This window comes from Chiloscyllium punctatum, chromosome 27 (assembly GCF_047496795.1).
Source record: "Chiloscyllium punctatum isolate Juve2018m chromosome 27, sChiPun1.3, whole genome shotgun sequence".
NCBI classification, from domain to species: domain Eukaryota; kingdom Metazoa; phylum Chordata; class Chondrichthyes; order Orectolobiformes; family Hemiscylliidae; genus Chiloscyllium; species Chiloscyllium punctatum.
In genome coordinates this window covers 45,397,353-45,410,811 of record NC_092765.1, presented here as the reverse complement: position 1 = coordinate 45,410,811, position 13,459 = coordinate 45,397,353, and the positions used below count along the sequence as shown (strand labels likewise).

Here is a 13,459-nt window from a genome sequence, read left to right as displayed (position 1 = left end):
GAATGGCCCCTTGTGAGAATGAGTGGCAATCTCTGGGGAAGCAGGGGACAGAACTGAGCCTAGGGTCGACTATGTTTTTGAGTATTAAAGCATTTCAAATTCAGGAACGGGAACAAAAAATAAATTACACCAGAGTTGGTGGAAGGCAAAATCATTCTGGGAAGGAATCTGCTCAAATGATCAAATGTGCGAGTGTCACTGAGTGAGCAGTGAGGACATTTTGAGATCTTGCCTTTGTGCAGAAGTTGAAGTGATTGGCTGTCTCTCTTTCCTCCAGGGGTGTTATGGGAACTACATCTTCATTCCATACATCGTGACGCCCAGTGGTAAGGTCTTCTGCTGCGAAGCCAGTATGATGAAGTGTCTGACCGAAATGTTCCAACCGCACTTTAACCTGGAACCTCTCCTCATGCCCTTGGTTGATCGCCTGACTAAACTACTGGAGGAGACCCAGATCAACTCTTGGTGAGAGGATCTCTGCTGTATTGGGGAGGTGGGTGGGTGGTGTTTGGGGTTCCAGTGAGGAGGATGGTGCATTTAGCTCCGGCCCTCTTTTCATTCTCCCATTATTATTTGCCAATTTGACTGTGGAGTAAAGGGTTCATACTCAAATTTACAAACTGCTGGCCACATTACCAGTGGTATGAGAGATCATATGACAGGGTGATGCTGGAAAGAGATGTCACTGTGTCGAGCCTTGTGCAAAGGCTAAGACTGTGCATTCTTCATCAAATGTTGAATGAAAGGTGTTAATATGGAGTATTGTGTGTGGTTTTGCTTGTCTCACTGCAGGGGGGGATGTAGTGGCACTGGGTGGGGTGCGGAGGAGGTTGCTTGAGATGGAGATGTTGGATGTGCTTGGATTATGGAGTCATAAAGCTGTACAACACGGAAACAGACCCTTCAGTCCAACTCATCCTTGCTGACCAGATGTCCTAAATTAATCTAGGCCCATTTGCCAGCATTTGACCCATGTCCCTGTAAACCCTTCCTATTAAAATACCCATCCAGAAGTCTTTTAAATGTTGTTATTGTACCAGCCTCCGCCACTTCCTGTGGCGGTTTATTTCATACATGTACACACGTGTGACAAAGTTGCACCCTAGGTTTTTTTTTAATCTTTCCCCACTCATCCTTAATCGATAACCTCTAGTTTTGGACTCCCCTACCCTGGGGAAAAGACCTTATCCATTTACCCTATCCATGTCCCTCATGATTTTATAATCCCTTTTAGGTCATCCCTCAGTCTCCAAGCAAAACAGCTCCAGCCTATCCAGCCTCTCCCTATAGCTCAAACCCTCCAACTCTGGCACAATCCTTGCAAATCTTTTCTTAATACATTCAAGTTGCACATCATCCTTCCTGTAGCAGGAAGACCAGAACCGAATGCAGTATTCCACACCAATGTCTTGTACAGTTGCAACATGTCCTATCAGCTCCTATATGCAAAGCAGTGACCAATAAAGGCAAGTATACCAAATGCCTTCTTCATTACCCTGTCTACCTATGGCACCACTTTCAAGGAACTGTGATCCTGCACTCCAAGATCTCTTTGTTCAGCTACACTCCCCAGGATTTTACCATTAAATGTGTAAGTCCTGTCCTGATTTGCCTTTGCAAGATGCAGCACCTCATATTTATCTAAATTAAACTTCATCTGCCACTTCTTGGCCTATCAGCCCATCTGATCAAATTACTCTGAGGTAATTTTTGCTATCAACTACAGCACCAATGTTTATTTTCTTTGGAGCAGAGAAGACTGAGGTTGGAGATGACTGAAGTGTATTGGATTTTGAGGGGAATAGACAGAGAGTAGCTGTTCCCCTTGGTTGAGGGTTCAATCACGAGAGGGCAGAGTTTTTAGGGAAAAGGATGGGAGATTCGGGGGGGATTTGGGAAAAATCTTTTCCACTCAGTGGGTGGTGGGAATCTGGAATGTACTGCTGGAAAACTTACAACCTTTTAAAAAAAAATGAGGAGGAGCACTTCAAGTATCATAACATTCAAACGTATGGGACGAGTGCAGGAAATTGGGATTAGCACTCCTTAAGTGGTATGAATTTTACCAACACTTTAGTCTCTCTTAATCCATGTCAAGCACAAAAAAGCAACAGTTAAGAACAGATCATCTAGCACCCCGCCCCAATGAAGTGTATGTGTGATGGGGGGGGAGGGAAAAAGTACCAGGTTTCCCGCCCTTTTGCTCTAAGCTCTCATACTGAGTGACAGAAACACAAAGAACAGGAAAATCACTGGTTGCTATTCCTGTTCTAATCTGAACAAGCTGATCACAACCTCAACTTGGATGTGAGCATACAGGTAGCCCCAGAGTCTGGGTCAGAATGATCAGAGAGTGACTTTTTTAAAAACAAAATTGCATAAATCCTTCATCACCAGTAAAAACTTTATATAATAAGCAATCGAATAGTGAAATTAATGATTAATATTACTCATTATTGAACTGTGGGAGTAGGGTGAACTCCCTATTTGGGTTGGTTTTCTGCACTCCAAAAAGCTCCTGGAAATGAACTTTTCCTCTGGTTTGAAATGACAAAGTAGAGGAATGATTGTCTCATCACTGTGTATGGACCAGGAAATAAGTGACTGCCTGATCACATTCCTCCAAACTCTCTGCCATTGGATAGGGTTAACCGGGTCTGCTCAACTGGGGGTGGTTCCCATCGCCTTCTCCCTGCGCCACATTCAGTAACTCATTTGTTCAGCTCCTTCTGCAAGAGCATAGGTCAAGCTAGGAGGTGGACTGGTCTCTGGTATCTGGTGTCCATTTAATGCAAGGCTTTGAGGAAATAATGACTGTATAAAGGCTAGAAAGGGAAAGATGCATCTAGCTATTTTCTCCAGTTATTTGTTGAGTTCAACACTGTGATCCGTAGTTCATGTGTTGACTCAAGTTTATCCAGTGATCAGCTTTCCAATTGAGACCTTGGGAGTAAAAGGGATTCCCTGAGTTGAGTCATGCTACCTTGCTGATGGAGACATCACTGCTCCTGTCCATACTCTACCCATGAGTCTTTGGCCAGGGAATGGGTAAGTGAGCCATCACACTGGCAATTCTTTGTAGAAAAATCTGCTTCCAGTGGTAGATGTACCAGATACTAGAGGGCACAGATTTGGCTAGGGAAAGAAAAGTGAAAAAAAAAACATCAGTAAAACTATGAATTGAAGTGGTAGAGTTCCATTTTTAAGGTGAGTTAGAGCAATGAGCGCCATTTTCAAGCTTTGTTTGTTTTCTCCTCTACACATGGCTTACTAAGAGTGAAAATCGTGAGCATTTTTTAACACACCACATTATGATGGTCAGGAATGTTTTTATTTATTCATTCACAGGATGACAGCGTCGCTGGCCAGGCCAGCATTTATTACCCAGAGGGCAGTTAAGAATCAACCACATTGCTGTGGGTCAGAGTCATATGTAGTCCAGACCAGGTGGGAATGGCAGCTTCCTTTCCTAAAGGACATGAGTGAATCAGATGGGTACTTCCTGCAATCTGCCATGGTGGGATTGGAAATTTATCCCCATGACCTTGGTCTCTGGATTAACTGTAATACCGCTAGGCTGTCACCTCCCCTTCAAAACTTCATTCTTTTTCTTTCTTTTAAATCGACAATGGAAACAAATCCAGTGTAAACTTCAATAAAGAAGTAGGAAGCTTTACAGTACTTTGGGGGTAAAGCATGGAAGTAGAAATTAATAGGTTGCTTTATCAAAAAGCCAGCAGATGCCATGGGCCAAATGGCCTCTCTCAGTGCTGTAAGGTCCTATACTTCAACTTGACATTAGATTTTAACCCTAGTATGACTAAACAAGCTGCGCAAGCCCAAGTTTTTATTTAAATTTATTCATGAGATGTGGTGTTACTGCCCTAATTTATTAACTGTCTTGCCCCCCCCCATCCTGATTTTTAATGTGAAATGGGGGCAATTGAGGAAGATACAGAGGGAACAGTGGAACAGTGCCTCAGAATGGAGGTCACTAACTTTAGGACAGGTGGGTGTGAAACGAGCATTAAAAAAATGCCACTCATAAATTATGATAAAACTACGCCAGGTATTTCTGAATGAATCTCAGACTCAGACTCAGTGATATTTCATCCCTGTGCCTTCAAACATTACATACCTAAACAATCCATTGAAAAGGATGGGGTTATGGTCCATTATCTTGAGTCCTTGATTCTAGTGGGTATGATTGATCAATGGCCATTAAAATACATGCAATAAGAACAGTCACTGGATTCAAAACGTTAACTCTATTTCTTTCTCCACAAATCTGCTAAGTTTCTCTGGCACTTTCTGTTTTTGATCAGCGGCCAGTTTTGAAGAGGTGGAACTGAGATTTTTGCTTTCTGCCTTTGCTTAGTGAAGGCATTTTACTTTTGCTATTTTGCAGTGAATATTTTCGGGAAAGCATTCAGAATGAAATCCGCAAAGCGAGGGAGACCTACCGTGGACAAGAGCTACGAGATGCACTCGCACGTATCCAACAGCGTCTGGACAGTGTGGAGCTTCTAAGCGCTGATGTTGTAATGAACTTACTGCTGTCATACCGTGATGTACAGGTACGTCAGCTCTTGGAAATATTGTGACGTGTAATAAGTACATTATCTGCCTAGAAATGCCATCATGTACAGGTAGGATAGTTACCTGGAAATACTGTAATCTGCAGGATCGTCAATTATTAAGGCACACTGCAATGTACCAGGAAGTCAACTGCCCGGAAATTCCAGGAAAAAATACCAGCACCACTAGAACACCCTTTTACACACTCACTTTCCATGTTGTTGTGCACTTGCTTTCCACAGGAACATATTGTTTCACATCTGTTTTCCATTGGTACTAGCTGTTACACACTTGCTTTCTACCAGATACACCATTACACACCTGCTTTTCAATGGGACACACAGTTACACACTTACTTTACCCTAGAACAAACTGTCCCATGCTTGTTTTCCACTAGAATACACACACACCCGCTTTCCAATGGCACGCACTTTTACACACTCGCTTTCCCCAAGAATTCACTGTTACACACTTGCTATCCCCACTGTCTGCCTTCTGCCAGTCAGCCAATCTTCCATCCATGCTAATACATTGCTCTTAACTCATGTAGCAACCTCCTGCGTAGTACCTAATCAAATGCCTTGGAATGGGCCCACTGTCTCTCCTTTGCCTAACTTGCTCGTCACCTCCTCAACGATGGCCAGTGATGGTTATTCTTAAAAGCAAAATGGATAAGGCATTGGTGTCGTTGCGTGTGTGGTCAAGTTCAAAATCATGAGTGAACTGGATAGAGTAAATAGAGAGAAGCTGTTCTATTTGTAAAAGGAGCAAGAAACATGGATGGAGCGAGTAGTTAGGGTATGAAATGCTGTGCCTGGGAGTGTTGTGGAGGCAGATTCAATTGAGGCATTTTAAGATGGCATTGGATTATTATTTTGCAAGGGGATTAGAATTTGGAGATGATGCTAATTAGATGAGCCGGTGCGAGCATGTTGGGCTGAGTGCTGTCACACTTTTGTAATTCTGTGGCGTCTCTTTTCACACGTGGCTGTCTCTGAGATCTTGACATCACAGCTTGCTCAGGAAATACAACATTGAAAAGTTCTTTCTGTCACTCTTCAAGAAGGGCAACTGCGTTTCACCTTGATCTCACAGTAACGATGTTTCAAGCTAACAGGAGACACGCTGAGCAGCCCGTTCCTTAGCTTCTCCTCAACTGAACATCCAATCGAAACCAACTCAGCAAAGGCACACGTTGTTCAAACAAGATAGACATAAGACCCAGTCAAATGACATCTGGGAAATGAGTCCATTCAGTTATAGAGTCATATAGCAAGGAAACATACCCTTCAGCCCAACCTGTCCATGCTGACCAAGTTTCGGAAACTGAACTAGTCCAATTTGCCTGTGTTTGGCACTTTTCCCTCTAATCTTTTCATGTATGACTCCAAGCTATCTAAATCTTACTTTTATTCATTTGCGAGATGTGGGCATCGCTGATTGGCCAGCATTTATTGCCTGTCTCCAGATGACCCTAGTGCTGGGGAGCTGCCTTCTTGAACTGCTACAGTCTGTGTGGATGCTGTTAGAGAGGGAGTTCCAGGATTTTGGCCCAGCAACAGTGAAGGGAAAGAGATAAATTCACACAATTTCTTCAAAGCCTGGTTGTAAAAGACAGTTTTCAATGTCTCAAAGACTTCATTTTCCAGATTTTTCGCATTTGACTTGAAGTAAATCCACTTTTCTTCAATTCTTCAAACTCAAGCTATGTTTAATATGAAGCTAATTCATAACTGGAAATAGGTCAGTCATGATCGAACTGAAAGGCAGGGTTGGGTCAAGGGATTAAAGGTCTGTCTCCTGTCTTTAAAATCCCAATTGATAACGATTTAGGATCTTGGTTCATGGTAAGTTCATTGTACATTTGTAAACATCCGTTACAGATGGGATTACATTGTTAGTGGCTGCTTTGTGCACAAATACGCTTTTTCAACTCCTCCTCCTCCCATTGCACCAGTCCACCCCCAACATGGTGAGTCAGACTGTCCACATTTTCTAATCTTTCTCCGTGGAGCTGCCAAACGTTGTGTGAGCAAAATATACAGGGAGTCAGCCAAACATGTAACTCTTCCCTAGTTCAGTGTGAAAACTGCAGTTAGCATTGGTAACCAGGATACCAGGTTAAGGGTAATGATAATGTAATGACTGTGTGACTGACCTGACCAAGAGGTTTGGAGTTCAACTCCAACCATTCCCGTTTGAGTGTTTAAAATCTACTTCAAGAATTAGGAGATTAAAATATAGGTATGAGTTGAAGTGACCATGAAGCCAATCAATTGTTGTATAAAACCCACTGGCTCATCCAAATCAGAAAATTGGGAACCTATCTCCTCCTGCCTGTGCTATCGAAACCTTTAATAATCCTAAAGCCTCAATTAAGTCTACACTTTGCTTACAATACTCCAGTGGAATGCATTGCAATGTCTCAGGTCTACAGTCTTCCAACCATTGCATCACCTCGGTAAATCTATAATTCTTGCTCCTATTTTTGAAATAAACTCTGTTGGCTGGTTTTATCACTTTGTCTTCTTGCACTTCCAGGGAGTGTTGTATTTGAAGTTTAACACGTTCTTCGTGTTTTTCCATTGAGGCTGTACTCCCACTCCTTCAATGTTTTCTGAAATATCTTGCTTCCCTGAATCCTAATTCTCAATCTATGTTCCTTTGAGGCTGTGTGCATTCTCACACACAAACACCAATCAATCCAACGTCCGTCTGCTTTGGAACGTTGTCCATTATACTTTGATTTTCTTGTTTAATGTTTTGACATTCCTCACTCACCCTCCCCTCCCAAGTATACATTCTGTTGAGAATATGGAGCTTGCTAGCAGAGGGAGTGTTTAAAGTATCAATGCAGTAGAGGCAAAGTGAGTCAACAAATGAGCAAGAAAGGAATAGAGGGCTGTGATTGTAGATTTAAATGAAGAACAATGGGAAGAGGCTGGAGTCGAACATAGACACTTTGATATGCTGTAGTTCCCATGTCATTTATTTTATCTTTGTACCTCCTAACCTTTTTTTTTGTTTTCTGCACTGATTGATACTTCCTTACTGTTTATTTCAGTTGAGCTTTTATTGCCTTACCACACTGGTCATCCTCTTTGTGCACAGGCTTGACTTTAGCACAGAAATCAAAATTAGGCCATTTAGTCCAACTGGTCTGTGTCAATGTTTATTTTCTATTAACTTCCGCCCACCTGAACTTCAGTCAGAATATCCCTCTCTTCGTTTCTCATTCATCCTGTGGGCAACATGGTGGCTCAGTGGTTAGCACTGCTGCCTCACAGTGCCAGGGACCTAGGTTCGACTCCAGTCTCAGGTGACTGTCTGTGTGGAGTTTGCACATTCTCCCAGTGTCTGTGAAGATTTCCTCCCACAGTCCAAAGATACGCAGGTTATGTGGATTAAGCAAAAGTGAGGACTGCAGATGCTGGATTAGATTAGAGTGTAGATCTAATCTAGTGTAGATTAGAGTGGTGCTGGAAAAGCACAGCAGGTGAGGCGGCATTTGGAGAAGCAGGTAAATTGATGTTTCGGACAAAGGCCCTTCATCAGGTTGCCTGTAGTGTCCAAGGACGTGCAGGTTAGGTGAATTAGCCATGGGAAATGCAAGGTTATGGGATATATTGGGGATCTGGGTGGGATGCTCTTTGGTATGGACTAAATGGCCTGAAAGGCCTCCTTCCACACTGTAGGGATTCTATGATTTAAGCTTCCCCTTAGACCTGCCTGTTATTCACCTTGTCCATTGCCTGTGGGAGTGAGTTCTACATTCTTGACATGCTCTGATTACAGAATAATTTCTCCTAGTTCTAAAAAAAAATTCAAGGGCTGTTTGCATGCCTGACTAGAGCTAACATTTATCATTCATCCCTAATTGCTCAGAGAGCAGTTCGGAGTCAATCCATTAATTTAGGTCTGGAGTCACATGTAGGACAGACAAGGTGAGGATGGTAAACTTCCTTCCCTATAGGGTGTCACTGAACCTGATGGATTGTTACAGCAATTAACAGGGGTTGCATGGTTATCATTAGGTTAGCTTTCAGTTCCAGATATTTAATGATTTCACATCTTATCGTGGGCCATGGGATTTGAGCCTCTGTCCTAGAGCATTAGTTTGGGGCTCTGGTTCCTGTGACATTGCCAGTACACCACAGTCTCCCTCTTGCATTCTCTAATGGATTTTTCAGTGACTGTCTTGTATTGGTGACTCCTACAGCCAGACCCAGGACACCTCCATGTGTACCTTATCATAATTTTAAAGGCATCTATTAAATCACCACTCAACCTTTTTCTAATTTTTTTATTTCCAGATTCTGCATCTTACACACAACTGCATGGCATATATTCCCCATCACCAAATCACACAAGACATTTTTTCATCTATTAATCACCACCTGTAAATCATTTGTGGTCTCTAATTGATTAATTTACATGCAAAGTCCATTAAAAGCAATGCAAAACATCAAAGGTGAGGGAGAGGCAGAGAGAGTGGATGGGGGATAAATCAAAATGGAGTTGTAAGGACCATCTCTCAGCCTTCTGTTCAAAAGAGAGAGCTCTGACCTATTGAACATTTCCTCTCGTGTCTTAGTTTCAGTTTTTTGAGACCAGAATGATATTTTTAAGTGTGGGCCAAACAAGCTTAAGGTCAATTCATTTTCCACACCCTCTGCTTTTCAGAGCCTTTGCTTTCTTGAAGCATGTTGAAGAAAGGAGTTCCTACTTTATTTTCTGCCCGTAGTTAGACTTGAAGAGACTTGCTGGAGCTGGCAGAATGCCACTTCTAATCGCCCTAGTGTATTGTCAGCATCAAGGTTAAAGTTTCAGCTGTAATCCAGCCTGGCACTCCAGTTGTCGCACTGAGTGAAATGTTGCCTTTTCGATTAGATGATCAACTTCAGGACCTCATCTTCTGGCTTAGGTGGATGTGAAAGATCCCATGATACTCTCGGCTGAGATAGACGGTGTCCTGGGAATTGAGGGATATAGGGAGTGGGCAGGAGACTGGAGTTGAAATCCACAGTTATCCATGATCATGCTACATGGCGGGCCAGACCTGATGGGCCAAATGGTCCACTCTTGCTCCTGTTTCATGTGTTCTTGTGTTAATTTGAAGACCGATGAACAATATCTTCCCAATGACCTGGCCGATGCTTATCCCTCAATAAAATTACTTGGTCTATATCACATTGTTTTTGGAGTAAGTTTGCTGCCTGGAAGTTTTTGTTTGATTCATTCTTGTGATGTGGGCATCGTTGGCTCGACCAGCATTTATTGCCCATCCCTAATTGCCCAGAGGACAGTCAAGAGTTGACCACATTGCTATGGGTCTGGAGTCACATGTAGACCAGACCAGGTAAAGGATGGCAGTTTCCTTCCGTAAAGGACATCAGTGAACAAGATGGGTTTTCCCCCAATAATCAACATCGGATTTATCATTAGACCCTTCATCACAGATTTTTTTTTATTTAAGACAAATTCCTCTCTCTGCCATGGCAGGATTAGTGAGCCCGATGGGTTCTTTTTCAGGTAATAGATTCCTGTAATTGGTTCAATTCCAATGTTACAACAGTGAGTTCACTTTGATAATAATTTCCTGGCTGTGGGATGTCTTGGGTTGTGAAAGATGTTTGTCAGTTACTGGTCTCTTTTTGATTGTTAGCCGCAGTCACTTCTTAAACACTGTGAAACAAAGCTAGTAGGAATTTCAGTAAAAGGCAAGTGGGGGATTGTTGAGCAATAATGTCACAGCAAAGAACATGAGCTAATGGGGCTGCCAAACTGGTTTGAAACTTAACGTCAGTGAAGTTGCCGGGAGGCAGATCTGTCGCGTCCAGAGAACATGTGGGATATCGAGTGAGTCTAGCCAGGCACAATCTCTTAGCGCAGGAAGCTAAAGGGAAAGGTGAGAGGCATAGATTTAAAAGCACAGAAACAGACAGATTAAAGATAGGAATATAAGAATAAATGGAACACTCAGTGATTGTCATGTAATGGAACGAAACAGCACAGAAGTGGATATTGTGATAATGTCACTAACCAAGTCATCCAAATTCCTAGGTTAATACTGTAGAGACAGCATTTCAAACTGCACTACTATAGAGTCATAGAGATGTACAGCATGGAAACACACCCTTCGGTCCAACCCGTCCATGCCGACCGGATATCCCAACCCAATCTACTCCCATCTGCCAGCAACCGGCCCATATCCCTCCAAATCCTTCCTTTTCATATACCCATCCAAATGCCTCTTAAATGTTGCAATTGTACCAGCCTCCACCACTTCCTCTGGTAGCTCATTCCATACCCGTACCACCCTCTGTGTGAAAAAGTTGTCCCTTAGGTCTCTTTTATATCTTTCCCCTCTCACCCTAAACCTATGCCCTCTAGTTCTGCACTCACCGACCCCAGGGAAAATAATTTGCCTATTTACCCTATCCATGCCTCTCATAATTTTGTAAACCTCTATAAGGTCACCCCTCAGCCTCCGATGCTCCAGGGAAAACAGCCCCAGCCTATTCAGCCTCTCCCTATAGCTCAAGTCCTTCAACCCTGGCAACATCCTTGTAAATCTTTTCTGAACCCTTTCAAGTTTCACAACATCTTTCCGATAGGAAGGAGACCAGAATTGCACGCAATATTCCAACAGTGGCCTAACCAATGTCCTGTACAGCCGCAACATGACCTCCCAACTCCTGTACTCAATACTCTGACCAATAAAGGAAAGCATACCAAATGCCTTCTTCACTATCTTATCTACCTACGACTCCACTTTCGAGGAGCTATGAACCTGCACTCCAAGGTCCCTTTGTTCAGCAACACTCCCTAGGACCTTACCATTAAGTGTATAAGTCCTGCTAAGATTTGCTTTCCCAAAATGCAACACCTTGCATTTATCTGAATTAAACTCCATCTGCCACTTCTCAGCCCATTGGCCTATCTGGTCAAGATCCTAATGTAATCTGAGGTAACCCTCTTCGCTGTCCACTGCACCTCCAATTTTGGTGTCATCTGCAAACTTAGTAACTGTACCTCTTATGCTCGCATCCAAATCATTTATGTAAATGACAAAAAGTAGAGCACTCCGCACAGACCCTTGTGGCACTCCACTGGTCACAGGCCTCTTTGAAATTTAAAATCAACTTTAATAATGTATGAAATTGAAAACAAAATTGAAATTTCAGTATTGTTGCCATGAAACCACTATTGATTGTTTGTAGAAACCCTATCGCTAAGTAATGCCCTATCAGGAAGAAAATCTGCCATCTTTACTCAGTCTGGCCTAGAGAAATGTGGTTGATTCTTAACTTCTCTCTGAAGTATTCAAATAAGCACCAGGTTCAAGGGCCCTTAGGGATAGGCAACCTCAATGAAAGAATAAAGAAAAACAAAGTGCATTCCAAATAATTAAAACTTGCTGCTCGACAAAAAAAAAACAGTTTTATTGTTCCTTTGCCTGTCAGCATAGCCTCAGAGATAAGAGCGGAGATACATGGCTAATCAATCCTACTTTAGCATTTGGTAAGATCATGACTGAGTTACAACATCCTCTCACACTTTCCCCTTGTTTTGTGAATGTCCAAACATGTAAGGATTTCAGTCTTGATAATACACCATGGCCCAAGGAATGCTAAATGTTTACAAATCTCTGAGTGACGAAATCTCTCCTCACCTAAATGGCCAATCTCATTTCAAGGAAATATGATCTCTCATTCTGCACTTCCTGGGAAAACAACTAGCAGCATTTTTCGTGCCAGACCTGCTTAGAATTTTAGATCATGTTTTCTTTTTTCTAGTCAGGGAGTCTGGCCCCATTCTACTGATGCTCTCCTCAGTGGATAACCTTTTTATTGCCGTAATCAAACTTTCTTTTAATGGAAGTCTGCCGTCATTTGACAAGGAATCCAAAACAAACATCCATACTCCAAGTATGGTCTTATCAGACCCCAGCAGTATAAAACTATTTTTAAAATTCCATCTCTTGCAATACTTGCCTTGAGAATTTATAGTTATATCTGTATATTCCTGTTTTGTGAGTCATGCACAATAATCCCCAAGTTCTTTGTCAATATTTACGAACCTTTCACCTTTGTAAAAACATTGTTGCTTTTTGATGCTTCTGATCAAAGCTGCTGATTTCACACTTCCTTGCGTAATGTGCCATCTGCCACAGTCCTGCCCAATGTCTTAGATAATGTCCCTTTGCAATCTCTTCATCTACTCCCCACAGCCAACTTACCCACTTAGTTCGGAACATCAACAAACCAGGGAAGTATTACACTCGGTCCCTTGACTAAGCCTTGACATTGATTATTAATAACCAAATTGTTAATAGCCCAAGCTCTGAGCTCTGTGACATTCTACTAGTTACACTTGATCATATGGAAACTTCACTGCATATTCCTACCTTTTTTTTCTGTCCATGGAACAATCCTCAATCCAAGCTTTTTTGTCATACTCAATTCCATTAGTCTTCATGTTGTGTAAAAACCTGTGGAACCTAACTGAATGCCTTCGAAACATCCAAATGCACTGCATCCACTGGTACTTCATCAATTACCTGACTAGATTCTGGATTAGTGGTGCTGGAAGAGCACAGCAGTTCAGGCAGCATCCGAGGAGCAGTAAAATCGACGTTTCAGGAAAAAGCCCTTCATCAGGAATAAAGGCAGAGAGCCTGAAGCGTGGAGAGATAAGCTAGAGGAGGGTGGTGGGGAGAAAGTAGCATAGAGTACAATGGGTGAGTGGGGGAGGGGATGAAGGTGACAAAACACCCCTGGTGCTCACCTTCCACCCTATCACAGAATGCCCCTGGTGCTCACCTTCCACCCTACCAACCTTCGCATAAACCAAATCATCCGTCGACATTTCCGCCACC

General features: G+C 42.5%; 1 protein-coding gene across 4 annotated transcripts in view; it reads left to right on the top strand.

The window, feature by feature from the left end:
- The window catches only part of LOC140453677 (mitogen-activated protein kinase kinase kinase 5), a 167,810-nt gene that overhangs the window by 35,223 nt on the left and 119,128 nt on the right, over nt 1-13,459 (top strand). For all 4 annotated transcript variants that reach the window (XM_072548596.1, XM_072548594.1, XM_072548593.1 and 1 more), the window contains 2 exons: nt 278-465; nt 4,409-4,577. In XM_072548596.1, the coding sequence (XP_072404697.1) occupies nt 278-465; nt 4,409-4,577 (357 nt within the window). The remainder of the gene's footprint in view (nt 1-277; nt 466-4,408; nt 4,578-13,459) is intronic.